Below are 13,792 nucleotides of genomic sequence, written 5' to 3'. Positions count from 1 at the left end.
TTGGACTCACAGGGTGGCTGCCAGCAGTGTGCTGGTCCCTATCAGCTCTCCCATGTGTTGGCAGGATTCCCTACTCCTTATCTCTCAAGTCAGAATGGGAGTATTTCCAAGACAGCTTTCGTCATTCACAGCAAAAAGTCATAAGCTGACAGCTAAAGCAGGACCCTAAAAGGCCAATGCCAACACAAGACTTGGCTGAGGCCCAGGTGAAAGAGTTCCAGCAACTGAAGAACGACACCAGGTGGTTTTCAGAAAGCCTCAGCCTGCTGAGTGCTAGAATCATGAAGAAAAATCCAGAGAGACTTTTCTCTGGAGTTACTCCCAAGTTTTTCTTCTAAGATGATGAGGACTTTTTCTTTGCTTCAAATTTAAAGCCTAATAGTGAGCCTTTCAACTGTTTCCTTAGTCTTTAGCACCATCATACGAATTCACTAATAAACGAGAGGTGCTTAGATTCTGAAAACCAAGCAAAATGGGAACTTCTCATACACACCTCAGATGCAGCTTTCCAAGGCTGGAAAATGCCTTTTTGCTTTGGTTAGCATTAGCTCTTTTGAAATCTAGTGCAAAGTTCATCACTGCCCAACAGGTTAAGTCCATAAACAAGGAACCTCATTTTGGGGCTTGAAAAATCCATTTCTAAATGGGTAATGTATGAATTGTTTCTAGTATATAAAACCACTGTTAAGTGACAAAATATAACAGAGCCCTTCTTTTGGGAAGACAATTACTAAACGTTGCTTTGGACTTCTAAGAAAGAGCTGACATTCAAGTTTAATCAGACACATCATAGCTAACACCTCACAAATAACTGGATTGGGTTTTATTTTTCATCACATCATTAGCAAATCGTTCAGAACACCATATACCATATGCTTTGGGTGGAAAAATAATAACTAATATTAAGTGCTCACTATTTACCTCTTGCTAGTCTAGGCATTTTACACATATGTAATTCTCATAACCATCCTATGAAGTAGGGACTATTACAGATGAGAAAACTGAGACACAGGTTAAATAACTTGCCTAAGATCACAGCTATTATGCAGCAGAAAGATTTAAAGCCAGGCAGCTGAATTCTAAAGCCCATCCTTTGCTAAACTGCTGGTCAAACTGTAAAATTAGCAGGTTAAAGTTGGATCTGACTTACATTGACCTTTGGGCCACTCACTATTAAGGATGGAAAAGGTACTGGCTAATAGCTCAAACACCAGAAATCCTTGGCTTGGAACACATGGAGCATTTTGTTTGTGTGGCATGGTTCTGGAATTGGCAGAATGTATTTCCACACCTCTAGAATAGTGCTGGAGGCGAATCTCAATGTCTTTTTGATAGCATAATCCAGGCTTTCCAATTCACACAATGTCTAAGACTTGCTTTTAGATCCTAAATGACAGGGTGAACTCTTATGAGGCCTCCCCGAGAAAAGCTGGGCTCATTACTTTTGCAAAGCCAACCAAATCTTACAAGCATTCAGAGTTCACCACTAGGACCGGACTCTTGAGGCAAACCCTCAGTTACCTTTTTCAACTTCTTTTTCTCAGGGACAAGAAATTTGGAGCCGACAAGCACTGATGTTAATAGAAGGGCTCCGAACCATACAGGTGTTGCTCCTCCTTTGATCACAATTAGTTTTAGATGCTTAAAGTCTATACCTTATTGATAATACTGCTTCATTCATACGCAGAGAAAAACAAACTTTCTGTGGAGGCATCCAAAGATGACTAAATCTTCCAGTGGACAGAAACTTAAGGAAAAAAAATTTAAAGGACAGTATCTCTCCTAAAGTTGCCTTGAAAACTTTATGAAAACAGTAAACGGTTTTAGTCTGTCAGCAACATTTATCAGATGGATCCAGCTGTTGTCCTGAGCTAATGCCTATTGCTCAGTGATAAAGCAAACAAGAACAATGTGGACAATTAAAACATGCAGATAAATCCAAATCCCTTTTGTACAGTTTTGCTGAAGCCCCTAACAAAAATTTTATGGATCAGGAAATGGGTTGTAAAGGGACTTGTGGATTTTGTTTCCATGCTAAAAAGCAAGGAGATAGCAAAAGGTAAAATGGAAAAGCAAAGTCTGGATATTCGTATCTGGACAATCAACCTTGGAATAATCAATGAGCACCTAGTTGTGCTGTTATTTTTTAAACTACCACTATATAATTTATAAAAGTACTGGGTAGAATTAAGTGGGCTAATCATTTTTTTGTGGGATGTTTTTTGAGACCCACGGGCTCTCAGAAAACAAATTACAAAGTATATTTAAGTTAATATTGCCAAAATACATGTGCCTCACCCATTTATTAACATCTGTATGTCATTTTAATATAAACCTTAATGTGTTGTAATGTAACTCCTAGGAGCTTAAAAAAGAGGTTCTTTTTCTCTAGTAAAAATAATGTGCTAAGCTAATAAACAGCCCAGTTAACATCCCCTAAATACATAAAATTAACTTACTATATCTTTCAAACCACTTAGAAAAAGTACTATTTTAAGATATTTATATTATACAATCAAAAATTTAGTTACTCCATTAAATCCTTGTTTCACTTGAATTACCACACATGAAAGCCATAAATCTGAACTGTGAGCATTAAACCACTGACTAACCATAGGCAAATACATGTTTTCACCTACAGAACTGAGAAATTTTTTCAGAGACCATTTTTAATGGCTCTCAGGAAAATCTCATTTAATAGTAGGTTAATCAATAATTACATTCAATGCAACAATGAAAATTTAATAGTTGGACATTTTTACTCTATAACAAGCATTTATTAATAAGCACCTAGGTTTTGTGTACACCTTTAAGGAAAAAATGTATTTAAAGAGATGAATAGGTAGATCCAATCTTTAAACGGGCAGGCTAGCCTATACTTATGGATTCATTTCTGAAGGGAGCAGGAACATAGCCTTCATGAATAGAAGAGGCATGAAATTGATGGAAACGAGATCTCAATGGCCAAATATTTAGGAACTGAGACTTAGAGGGAAGAAATTAGAAGGAATTCAACTAAGTCCCCAAAGGGTTAATATAACACAGGAAGAGACAGCTCAGGACACTGATGGCTCTTATGACCATACTTCCCATGATGGAGACATCCAGATCGGCCTGTGTCTGAGGGAAGTGTCACTGAGTGTAAGATTAGCGCAAGGGAGCTGCATAGAGGGTACAGAAGGAGGGATTATAAACTGTCTTCTCTGACTTTCTCCCATCCAGGAAAAGAATAGCTGATCTTTACTTTCAGTGAGTAAATTTAAAGTACTTGAGGAGATACTACTAACCAATCCAACTTTTATGTCCACAGTTTCAAAATTAAAGGCTTACAAAATTAGTTGAGGTTACTACAGTGGCTGCAAGTGTAACCTAATTGGCTCTGAGAAACTGCTAGGCAATGCCTTTAAGCAGAGGTAACCACCAAAAACTGCCTACATTTCTGAATCATGCCAAAGAAACTTCCCTTCATTACTGTTTACCATTGCAGTCTCAGAAGTATACAGGCAGGTCTGCTTTTTTAAAATGCATGTTTCCTTATGATGAAGCTTTGTATGCAAAGAATGTTTTAATACAATGCTCACTGTATTCTGTAAAATCATATTGGCTTATATTACGCAGGGGACACTAACAGTAGGGGCAATCTTCTCCTGGTTTAAGAAATTCCCTATAAAGAACACTCAGAGGGGGCGCCTGGGTGGCTCAGTCGTTAAGTGCCTGCCTTCGGCTCAGGTCATGATCCCAGGATCCTGGGATGGAGCCCCATGTCGGGCTCCCTGCTCGGTGGAGAGCCTGCTTCTCCCTCCCCCAATCCCTCTGCTTGTGTTCCCTCTCTCGCTGTGTCTCTCTCTGTCAAATAAATAAATAAAAAATCTTTAAAGAAAAAAAAAAAGAACATTCAGAGAATTGAAAGGGTTTTTGTGAGAAGTATTTCAACTTGTTGGGTTTACACTTAAAAGATTCTTTTACTTTTTCCTGGTCAGGCTTTTCAGGTATTTCAAATCCTACAGCCACCCTTGAACACATCTTGCCCAAATCTAAAAGTTGCACCTATTATTTGGCTTCAGAAAATTTGAAGCTATCAAGTTTCTAAATTTATGATTAGATGGTATTAAATACCACACCAGAAAAAAATCTTCCCAAAAAGTTTATAGACCTCGTGATTAAATTTATACATTGTTTTAAATTTATACACCATTTTAAAGAAAGGATTAGATAATTTGGGGAATATTCTTATGTAATCAACTCTAACTGTAGCCCTTTACAACTGTATTATAACTTTATTTAAAGTAGTAAAAGCCAAAATTGATAGTTCTTAACATGGTGTATGGAAATCAAAATTAAAGAATACAAAGTACCTTAAAAAAATTTTTCAGCTCAATACTAGTTCCTTCAATATTACTGCCAAACTTCTGTGAAATAGCCTTGCAATAAAGAAAGACTAACAGCAACATTAGATGATTTTTTTAAAAAAGTTCACTTACCTATTTTAACAATCTGGAAAAAAGGAAAGTTTGACTGTAATACTTGATGACACAGACATCATGTGTAAGTAGAAAATGGATAAAAAAAAAGTAGTATCACTGAAAATATTGCACAACTTCAGGTTTTCCTCCAAATTTGCTTTATGTAATTGGGTGGATATAAATTAATGAACGAAAACTTAAGCAAGATACATGTAACAATTTAACAGAACCTGATAATCTAATTTTCAATTTTTCTCAAATTCATCTTTAAGTCTTTCCATCATGGGGCTCATAAGAAAATTAACCAACATATGGATACCACAGTCTAATGTCAAACCTTTATAAGTATTTATGACATACTGAATTCCTCTACAATGCAATTATGAAGAACCCTCAAGATACTCATGTTTTGTATGTAGAAAAGTGTTAGAGTCAAATATTCAACTCAATATAAAATAAGAAACATTTCTGATGTTAGACTGAGATTGCTTCTCTTTTGCTAATGAATGATTCTTAGCTGTAATATCACTGAGCTGAACAAATAAGTCACCTTTGAGTACATAAGGAAAAATAAACACATGCTAAATGGATAAAACATTACAAACTACATCTTTACTAGACCATCTCTACCTCTAACACTTCAGAAGCTTAGAGATTCAGAGTGCTCTTACATTGAAAAAGATAAAGGAGAAATTCCCTCTTTGAGATCACAACTATGAAGTCATGTGGTTATACAAATTCTGCATTTGTGTGCAAAACATGAAATACGTTTATCTTAATTCTCCCTGCTTAGACTTGTCAGCCAGCAGGACTTTCCAAGAAACAGAGACTGAGATGTGTTTTATATAACTTCGATAACCTCAGCACTACAACAATAAGAGATGCAGTATCCTTTTGCTATGGTTCAAGACAATAAGGGAAGGAGGTCACAAGAATAAATCAAAGCTATTACAACTGAGCAACTTTTCTCAGTTTCACCATGGTGCCACTTTCATTTTACATAAGCATGGTGGCATAATTCAAGCTCAATAAATCAGAAATCTTAATATTTAAAATTTACCTTGACCTTTAATTAATACCATATTAACAACCAAAATAATTAGATAAAACACATGGGAAAGGGTAATAGGAAACCCCACTTTACTAGAGTTGGTTTTTTGACATTAACTCAGTTTTTATAGAAAAGGGATAGTGCATCTCAGTTTGCTTACAAGCTAGGAGATCACTTTGAATTCTGCATTTCCTAACTGCAAACAGATATAGCACTTATAACAGGTTATAAATAAACTGGTTTTCAAGCATAGAGCCAGCCCCAACGATAATACACTATTTAAAAAGACCTAAGGCAATGAATTCCATTTCCAATGGAAAAAAAGAACTGTGCAAACAAGCTTAAAACTACTTTTTTTGTGCCAGTGTTATAAAATGTAGCTTTTAATAAAACCTTGACCCAAATGCCAGCAACTTCAGAAAAGAATTTGGGTGGGGGGAAAAAGAGAGTTATTTCATTTAGGAAAAACAACCACTATCTTTTTCCTAATCTTCAACACACACAATTTAAACATATACAGCTGCTGTAACACTTTACACAATTCCTATGTACTGGAGCATAACAAGATCTAAATACAATTATATTTTTAAACACTGGGTCAAGGCTTTACATAAAAATACCATCCTACTTTTCCCCCTAAGTTTCTAAAATATCACGTATTTTTCCCCAACATCTGCAGCCATTCAGGAATTTTTAGGAAACTTTTGTGCATGATCTTAATTCCTAATCCCTGGCTCTTTGGGCTCAGTGACAAAAGATCAAAACCACCAAAAATGATGGTTCACTTGAAGTCAGACCAGAGACCCTGGCTCAATTAGTCTCGTAGGACGAAAGCAGTGCCGCATCAACTGGCTCCATGCAAGAGGGGCACGTGAAGGATCTCATCAACCAGTCATCTATACAGTCCAGGTGATAGATGTGCATGCACGGCAGAAATCGAATCGGGTCCCCATAAACAAAGTCCATCATACAGATAACACACCTGTTGGGGGTGAGGGACAGAAATCAGAAAGCAGTTTTAGAGAAGTGATATATCTAGAATACTCTAAAATCCCATTCCAAAGACTGTGTTAATCTAAACAGATGAAAATGGCTTGCCTGTCATTCATCCTACCACCAAAGCATGCAAACTGATTTTTTTCCTAATGAGCATTAATCCACTGACAATCTCTTATTTTGATCCCCTGGAAATCTGCGTGAGTTTGAGAGCTATCAACAGAACAAAGAGAAATGGACCACATGGGGATCAAGTCCATTCCTAGAACTGCACATACAAAACATCTACCTATTATAGAAGACACCCGAAGAATGTGATGCTTCAGGTAGGAAGCCATCAGATTAACTTTATGTGAACTCAGTTTTTAGTGTAAGCCCAGGAGTAAAATAGTTTTCATTTTAATAACTATATGTAATAACTATGTATGTTTATAGTAATATAGTAACTATATATATCTCTTAAAAAAGAGAAAATGTTACGTAAAAACCACGACTAATTTCAGTTTACTTACTGGGCTGCTGTAGCTAAAGATCTCCTTATTAACCCTAGTTTCAAGTTCACTGAATTCTACAGGTTTAAGAAGCAACCCAATGCTGTAGTATTTCAGAAGTTAGTATTCAGGACAATTTACTATCTCAAGTACTAACACTAAATGGTGCTATGGCTCAAATAGCCAAGCATCAACATAGTAAATTAGATTATGTCTGTTGGCAAGACCATTCTCAACCTAAAAGGAGAATGTCCTTATTAGGGATTCTCAGACAATGAGCTCTTAGGACAAAAACTTCCCAGAAGTAAAATCTGATATTCAACTCACTCTTAATAAAATTATTCCTCAAATTAAAAATAGGTATAAGATTTTCCTCATTATCACTAAAACTCCTCAATTTTAATGGCTGCATAATCTACCAGAGTATTCCTATGCCACAATCTACTTAACTATAGTTCTCCTCTAAATAAAACCAAGGTGAATATCTTCGTGTATAAAGTGTCAGGAGTTGGAGTGAGATACACATTTTGGATAGATCTCTGTCTCAAACGTTATAGACCTGAGAAGGTCCTTAACATATTGCCAAATTGCTTTCCCAGCTGACAGGGCCACCAGCACACTCATGCAGGTGAATATTTTTAACTGACATCAACTGTCATCCACATGGACACAGACAACATATAAAATGGTCAGAATTCACACGATTTCTTAACTATTTTTTTAAATGAAAAATCTTAATTGCTGTATCTCAGATATGTTCTGTTACATGAACTGATTATATTAAATATCCAACTTCTAAAATGCAGGAGAATATTTTTCAAAAGCAAATCTCTGGAGATAGAGCTTTGAAACATGTATACATTTATTAAAACTTACTCCCGGATCTTTTTTTCTGATCCATCCCTTCCAGGGTCATAAACTCCTTTAGGCAGATGTTGTATAAGGCCTATTCTTTGAGCTATCCTAATTTGTTCCTCTTCAGTCAGTTGAGTTGCTAGGCGAGTCTGGCTAGGTGTTGGATGATAGACCGGAACTGGAACTTGTTCCTAAATTTTAAAAAAGAGAAAATGATTATTTTTTAAACATCTGTTTTCTGGGGGTAATGTTTTCCTTGTTTCTTCTTTTTTTTGGCTTAGTGGGTAAGAGGGGACCTTGGAGAGGTAGTCTGGACTACTGTGCAGTAGTATGAGATTGTTTTACTCTGCCTTAACTTTATACCTGACCAAGTTTTAAAATATAAAAACAGGGGCACCTGGGTGGCTCAGTGGGTTAAGCATCTGCCTTCAGCTCAGGTCATGATCCCAGGATCCTGGGATCAAGCCCTGCTCAGCGGGGAGACTGCTTCCCCCTTTCCCCCTGCCCCCCAACTCATGCTTGCTCTCTCTCAAATAAACAAAAATCTTAAAAAAGGATAAAAACACAATCTTCACTGAAAAACTCGCAAGGAATGTTGTTTGAAGTATTTCCACATGAAGGCCACACATCCAATATATTGTTCCTGATATACAAATACAGTAATTCATCTATTTGTATATCAGGAACAATACATAATAATTAATAAAATGGGGTGCCTGGATGGCTCAGTTGTTGAGCGTCTGCCTTGGCTCGGGTCATGATCCCAGGGTCCTGGGATCGAGCCCCACATTGGGCTCCCTGCTCAGCAGGAGGCCTGCTTCTCCCTCTCCCACTCCCGGGACCTGCTTGTGTTCCAGCTCTCGCTATCTGTCAAATAAATAAATAAAATCCTTAAAAAAAATTAATAAAATGGACTGTATTCAATATTCTCTGTAGGTTGTATTCTGTATTCAATGGAGCTATTTTATAGTCTCAGTATACCATTATTTACATTAAAACTGATCATTATAGACTCTTATTTGTAAACTTTCTTCCCCATATAGACAACCTTAAAATTTATTTGGAAAGGCTGGGTATTATTGCAATAAACTTTTTGTAAAATTCCTTTTAAGCTTTTGGATACATATTTGGATATGACAACTGAGCCAGAGGAGGCCACCCTTCCTCCCAAATGGAAAACATAAGTTTTTAGGGGATGTAAATAACCTCCATAATCATCCAGAACATCAACTGAAGCTGCTTTGAACTAATGGCTTTTGTAGTCGAAAATAATTGAGAGCACCCATAATGAGAAACTTTATAAGGGCTCAAGTGTAAGTATCTTTTCCAAAGAGAAGCTTTAGGGGAAAGTCTCAGATACATATAAATTAGGCTCAGATACTAAATATTTAATTCAAGGAAAATAGGACTTTTCCACAACGTCTCCTAACATGCCACTATGTCCCTTTAAACTAGCCTTATTTGTAAACACTCCTTTTCTGACAGTAGAGTTTATTAAAGGCAGAACATTAGACTTTAAATATTCCTATATATACACAATGGAGTACTACTCAGCCTTCAAAAAACCGAAATCTTGCCATTTGCAACAACATGGATGAAACTAGAGGGTATTATGCTAAGTGAAATAAGACAATCAGAGAAAGACTCTATGATCTCACTCATATGTGGAATTTAAAAAAACAGAGTGATGAGCACTGGGTGTTATATGCAACTAATGAATCGCTGAACACTACATCAAAAACTAATGATGTATTATATATTGGCTAATTGAACATAATAAAAAATTCTAAAATAAAAACAAAACAAAACAAAACAAAACAGGATCATAGGGGAAGGGAGGAAAAAAACCAGACAAAATCAGAGAGGGAGACAAACCATAAGAGATTCTTAATCATCGGAAACAAACACCATGTTGCTGGTGGGGAGGGGGGAAAGCGGGTGGGGTTAACTAGGTGATGGACATTAAGGAGGGCATGTGATGTAATGAGCACTTGGTATTATGTAAGACTGATGAATCACTGATCTCTACCTCTGAAACTAATACACTATGTTAATTAACTGAATTTAAATACAATAAATAAGTACCCTCAAGAAAGTACTTTGAATATTCCTGAGATTTTTTTTTTTTAAGATTTTATTTATTTATTTGACAGGGAGAGACAAAGCAAGAGCAGGCACACAAGCAGGGGAAGTGGGAGAGGGAGAAGCAGGCTTCCCGCTGAGCAGGGAGCCCCATGTGGGGATTGATCCCAAAACCCTGGGATCATGACCTGAGCTAAAGGCAGACGCTTAACAATTGAGCCATCCAGGCACCCCCTTTTCTGAGATTTAGAACAAATGTTTAATTAAAAATCTCAAAACCCAGTAAATCCTTTATCAAATAAGAGTATATCCTCTGGTACAAATAAAATGCCAGTAGTTAAAAGTCTCATGTCTTCTGAATTTCCAACATCAAATCATTAATGGTTACTTAAGTACTTTCATTCTTCTACCTCATCATGTGAATGCTTATCATGACTCTATGTTATATCTAATGAATGAATGAATGAATAAATGAATAAATATTCATTTAGTGCACATTACATAGAAAGATGACACCGTGTTATTAAAAGGATGGCTCTTGGATCCAGATAACCTTAGCTCAGGTCACTTCTCTACCATTTAACAGAGTAACCTTGTTTAAGCTATTTAACCCATCTGGATTAGATTCTACCTTATAGTGTTGCTATAAGGCTTAAATGAGGAATAATCAACCTTGAAATGGCAAGAAGTTAAATGAGTATAGGTATTACAACTATTAACATTGCATTCAAAGAGCTATTATCTCCTGTTGCAGGCAAACTAGCTATTTCCTCTATGTTCCATGCTTTTCCATCTTACTGCCTTCACTCTTGCTATTCCTCCTACCTTTCCCTGCAGTCCCCGGTCCAAATTATACCTTGTCCAGCAGGTTGTTGACACGAAATGAAGCCTTCCCCAATCCTCCTCCCTACCACCCAATACTGACAGTCTCTAGCCTCAGCTTCACTACGCAGGTGTTGTCTACCTACACGAGAAATAGGAATATTATACAGAATACAGTGAAACTTCAGTTAACCTGTGCAGTCAAATGAAAAAAAAAGACTCAATTCTAGCTTTTCCAGAAAAGTACCAAACTGACTGTATTTCTCTAGTACAGCTTGGAAGCTTTCTTTCAGCCCTGTGTATGTATAGCACTATGAGCAGGGGCAATTTTTGCTTTATAAACATTTTTTAAATGCGTATTTCCTTTTAAAGGAGCTTGGTACATACAAAAATTTTCAGTTTGTAGCTCTAATTCAGAATCTGTTACATGCAACATGTATATTAAAACCCTAGTTTATGCACTAGAAAAATAACTGTTGAGCAGGCTTTACAGTGCACATAAAAGTTATATTACCCTTTGGTCATTAATGATTATACATGACTGTTGCCATCTTTGGTTCAAATACCTCTTCAAGGTTTTAACTAGTAGGCAAACTTTCAATGTAGAAAAGCTTCATGGTTGAGTCAAAAAGCTCTGCAACTTACTAGCTATTAGACCCCGTACAAATGGCACCTGGCTGGCTCAGATGGTAGAGCATATGGCTCTTGATCTTGGGGTGGTGAGTTCGAGCCCCATGTTGAACCTATTCTAAATAAATAAAATATTAAAAAAGACCCCCCTCACCATGTTTTTTTAACCTGAGACTCAGTTTCTTCATGTGTAAAGTACTAAGACGACTGTAAGAATAAAATGGGAAGTGCAAGTGTTGTCCCTGGTACAATACAAGTACACATAAAAAAGCCCATTAAGGGGCGCCTGGGTGGCTCAGTCAGTTAAGTGTCCAACCCTTGATTTTGGTTCAGAGTCGTGGAAGTCTGCTGGTCCCTCTCCCTCTGCTCCCCCACCCCTCATCATACTCTCTCATATAAATCTTAAAAAAGTTCATTAAATAAATGTTAGCTATTATTGCAACTCTACTATTATATGACTATGGAACAACATCCCAATATTTAAGAAATGGATTTGATTTATAATTTTACATGTCAATTATACCTCAACAAAGCTGAAACTGAAACAAAATTTAGTTTTGAAAAGGAAATGGATTGGACTATGCAGAGGTATGTGAAAGTTTTCAAAAATGAATCTTAGAATTCATCCAGGACCAACTCTCTCATTTTACAGGCCTAAACCTGCCTACGGTCATGTAATTACTGACAATATTACAATCAGAATTTTGGCCTCCCTTTTATTTTTTAAAGATTTTATTTATTTGAGAGAGAGAGACAGCGAGAGAGGGAACACAAGCAGGGGGAGAGGGAGAGGGAGAAGCAGGCTTCCCGCTGAGCAGGGAGCCCGATGAGGGGCTCGATCCCAGGACCCTGGGATCATGACCTGAGCCGAAGGCAGACGCTTAATGACCCCAGCCACCCAGGCGCCCCTTGGTCTCCCTTTTAAATCAGTAATTTCTACTATAGCATTCCTGGTTGCCAGATAGCAAGGAGACTCTGCAAGTTAAATGACCTGGCTTGTGTCCATTTACATTACTTTGAGGAATAGTACACTGAAATGACATTTTAAGAAAACCACAAAATAAGGCATATTTCATAAATGGTTCTATAAGGGTTTATCCTCTGTGATAAAGGTTTTATAATTTCCGTAACTTCTACAATTTAAGAATTTCAAAGAATATCAAATCCATCCTAAATTGCCCCTGTAAAATAGATTCTATCACTGATAGAAAAATAAACTCCAAAGTCTTATCATAACTTCCTGTCTGTCCTCTGATTGAAACTCCTGAGGTAGGCTACATCAGGTAGTTCTTACTAAGGATGAGAGGTCAAATTCTGCTACTAGAGGACAGTTTCTCCTTATGCTCACTTTGGGATTTCTGTTCTCTGGTATCACTTTCTTAAACTACCTGGTGTAAAAAGGTAACATGGCCTACTAATCCAGTGGGTTGAGCAACAGAACTATCTCATTTATAATTACAATATTTAAAACTGAGCTACAATAGTGGAATGGGGCTGGAATCGAATGTGACCTAGGAGGGATGAGGATCCCCATTCCACTGCCCTACCAGGGGCATGTTTGCAGAATCACAGAAATCAATGGAACACAGTTTTTAAAACACTGCTATCCAAGAACATGGGATTTTTAATCTAAAAAATTATGACTGGAGTCTGTTACTTACTATGGTCACTGTTAATATCTTTAGCAGTCTCTTAATATCGCTGAATAAAGATAAAAGCACCACTTTAGAGGGTAATGATGCAATCATAAGATAACAACAAAGAGCTTTACAAATGTCAACATTTCCAAGTTATTCTAACCATTTGTTTTCTCCCCATCATCAATGACTCTGGTTTGCAGACTTTAAGCTAACAGCTATTGTCCCTGGATCTCTGGCTTGTCCTTGAATATGATTTCTTTGACGTCTGTTATGACCTCTGCCAGGTCAGTGTTTTTCAGCCCTTGGATTACCACTTCCAGGCTAGGCTCCCCTCCTGATTCTCAGTCCCAGTCCAGCTGACTAGTGTGGCACAGGATGACGCATATGAAGTCACACTGGAAAAACGGGTATAAGACTATGGGTAATAAGGGTCTCCAGAATCCTTAAACATATCTACTACAAACAAAGAATTATTTTAAATTGTTTTAAAGGTAATAATCTCTAAGCATGTAGAGGCTAAGAGGCTACATTTCCTTGGTCTTCTGGTTGATGTGTACAGAGAAGAAAGAAAAGGAAAGCCCTACTTTAAGAAACATATTAATACATATTAAAAATAAAAACCCTATCTTTTAATTACACATATTATGGATGTATTTTCTTTGGTATTTTTTGTTAAACCAAAGGAACCCTCTAAGCACCATCGAGATATTTAAAATGACTCAACATTCTAATTTCAATTTACATACAACTTTTCAGAAAGCC

General features: G+C 36.9%; 1 protein-coding gene across 1 annotated transcript in view; it reads right to left on the bottom strand.

Annotated features, from left to right (window-relative positions):
* Positions 1-4,604: 4,604 nt before the first annotated feature.
* RNF11 (ring finger protein 11) overlaps positions 4,605-13,792 on the bottom strand; it is a 39,753-nt gene continuing 30,565 nt past the window's right edge. Inside the window, exons 2-3 of the mRNA XM_027621011.2 lie at positions 7,878-8,047; positions 4,605-6,496 (exon numbers count right to left, since the gene is read on the bottom strand). Coding sequence (XP_027476812.1) covers positions 6,325-6,496; positions 7,878-8,047 — 342 coding nt within the window. The 3' untranslated portion in view covers positions 4,605-6,324. The remainder of the gene's footprint in view (positions 6,497-7,877; positions 8,048-13,792) is intronic.

This window comes from Zalophus californianus, chromosome 4 (assembly GCF_009762305.2).
Source record: "Zalophus californianus isolate mZalCal1 chromosome 4, mZalCal1.pri.v2, whole genome shotgun sequence".
Lineage (NCBI taxonomy): Eukaryota > Metazoa > Chordata > Mammalia > Carnivora > Otariidae > Zalophus > Zalophus californianus.
The sequence above is the reverse complement of the archived record's forward strand: the minus strand, read 5'-3'. Positions and strand labels throughout refer to the sequence as shown.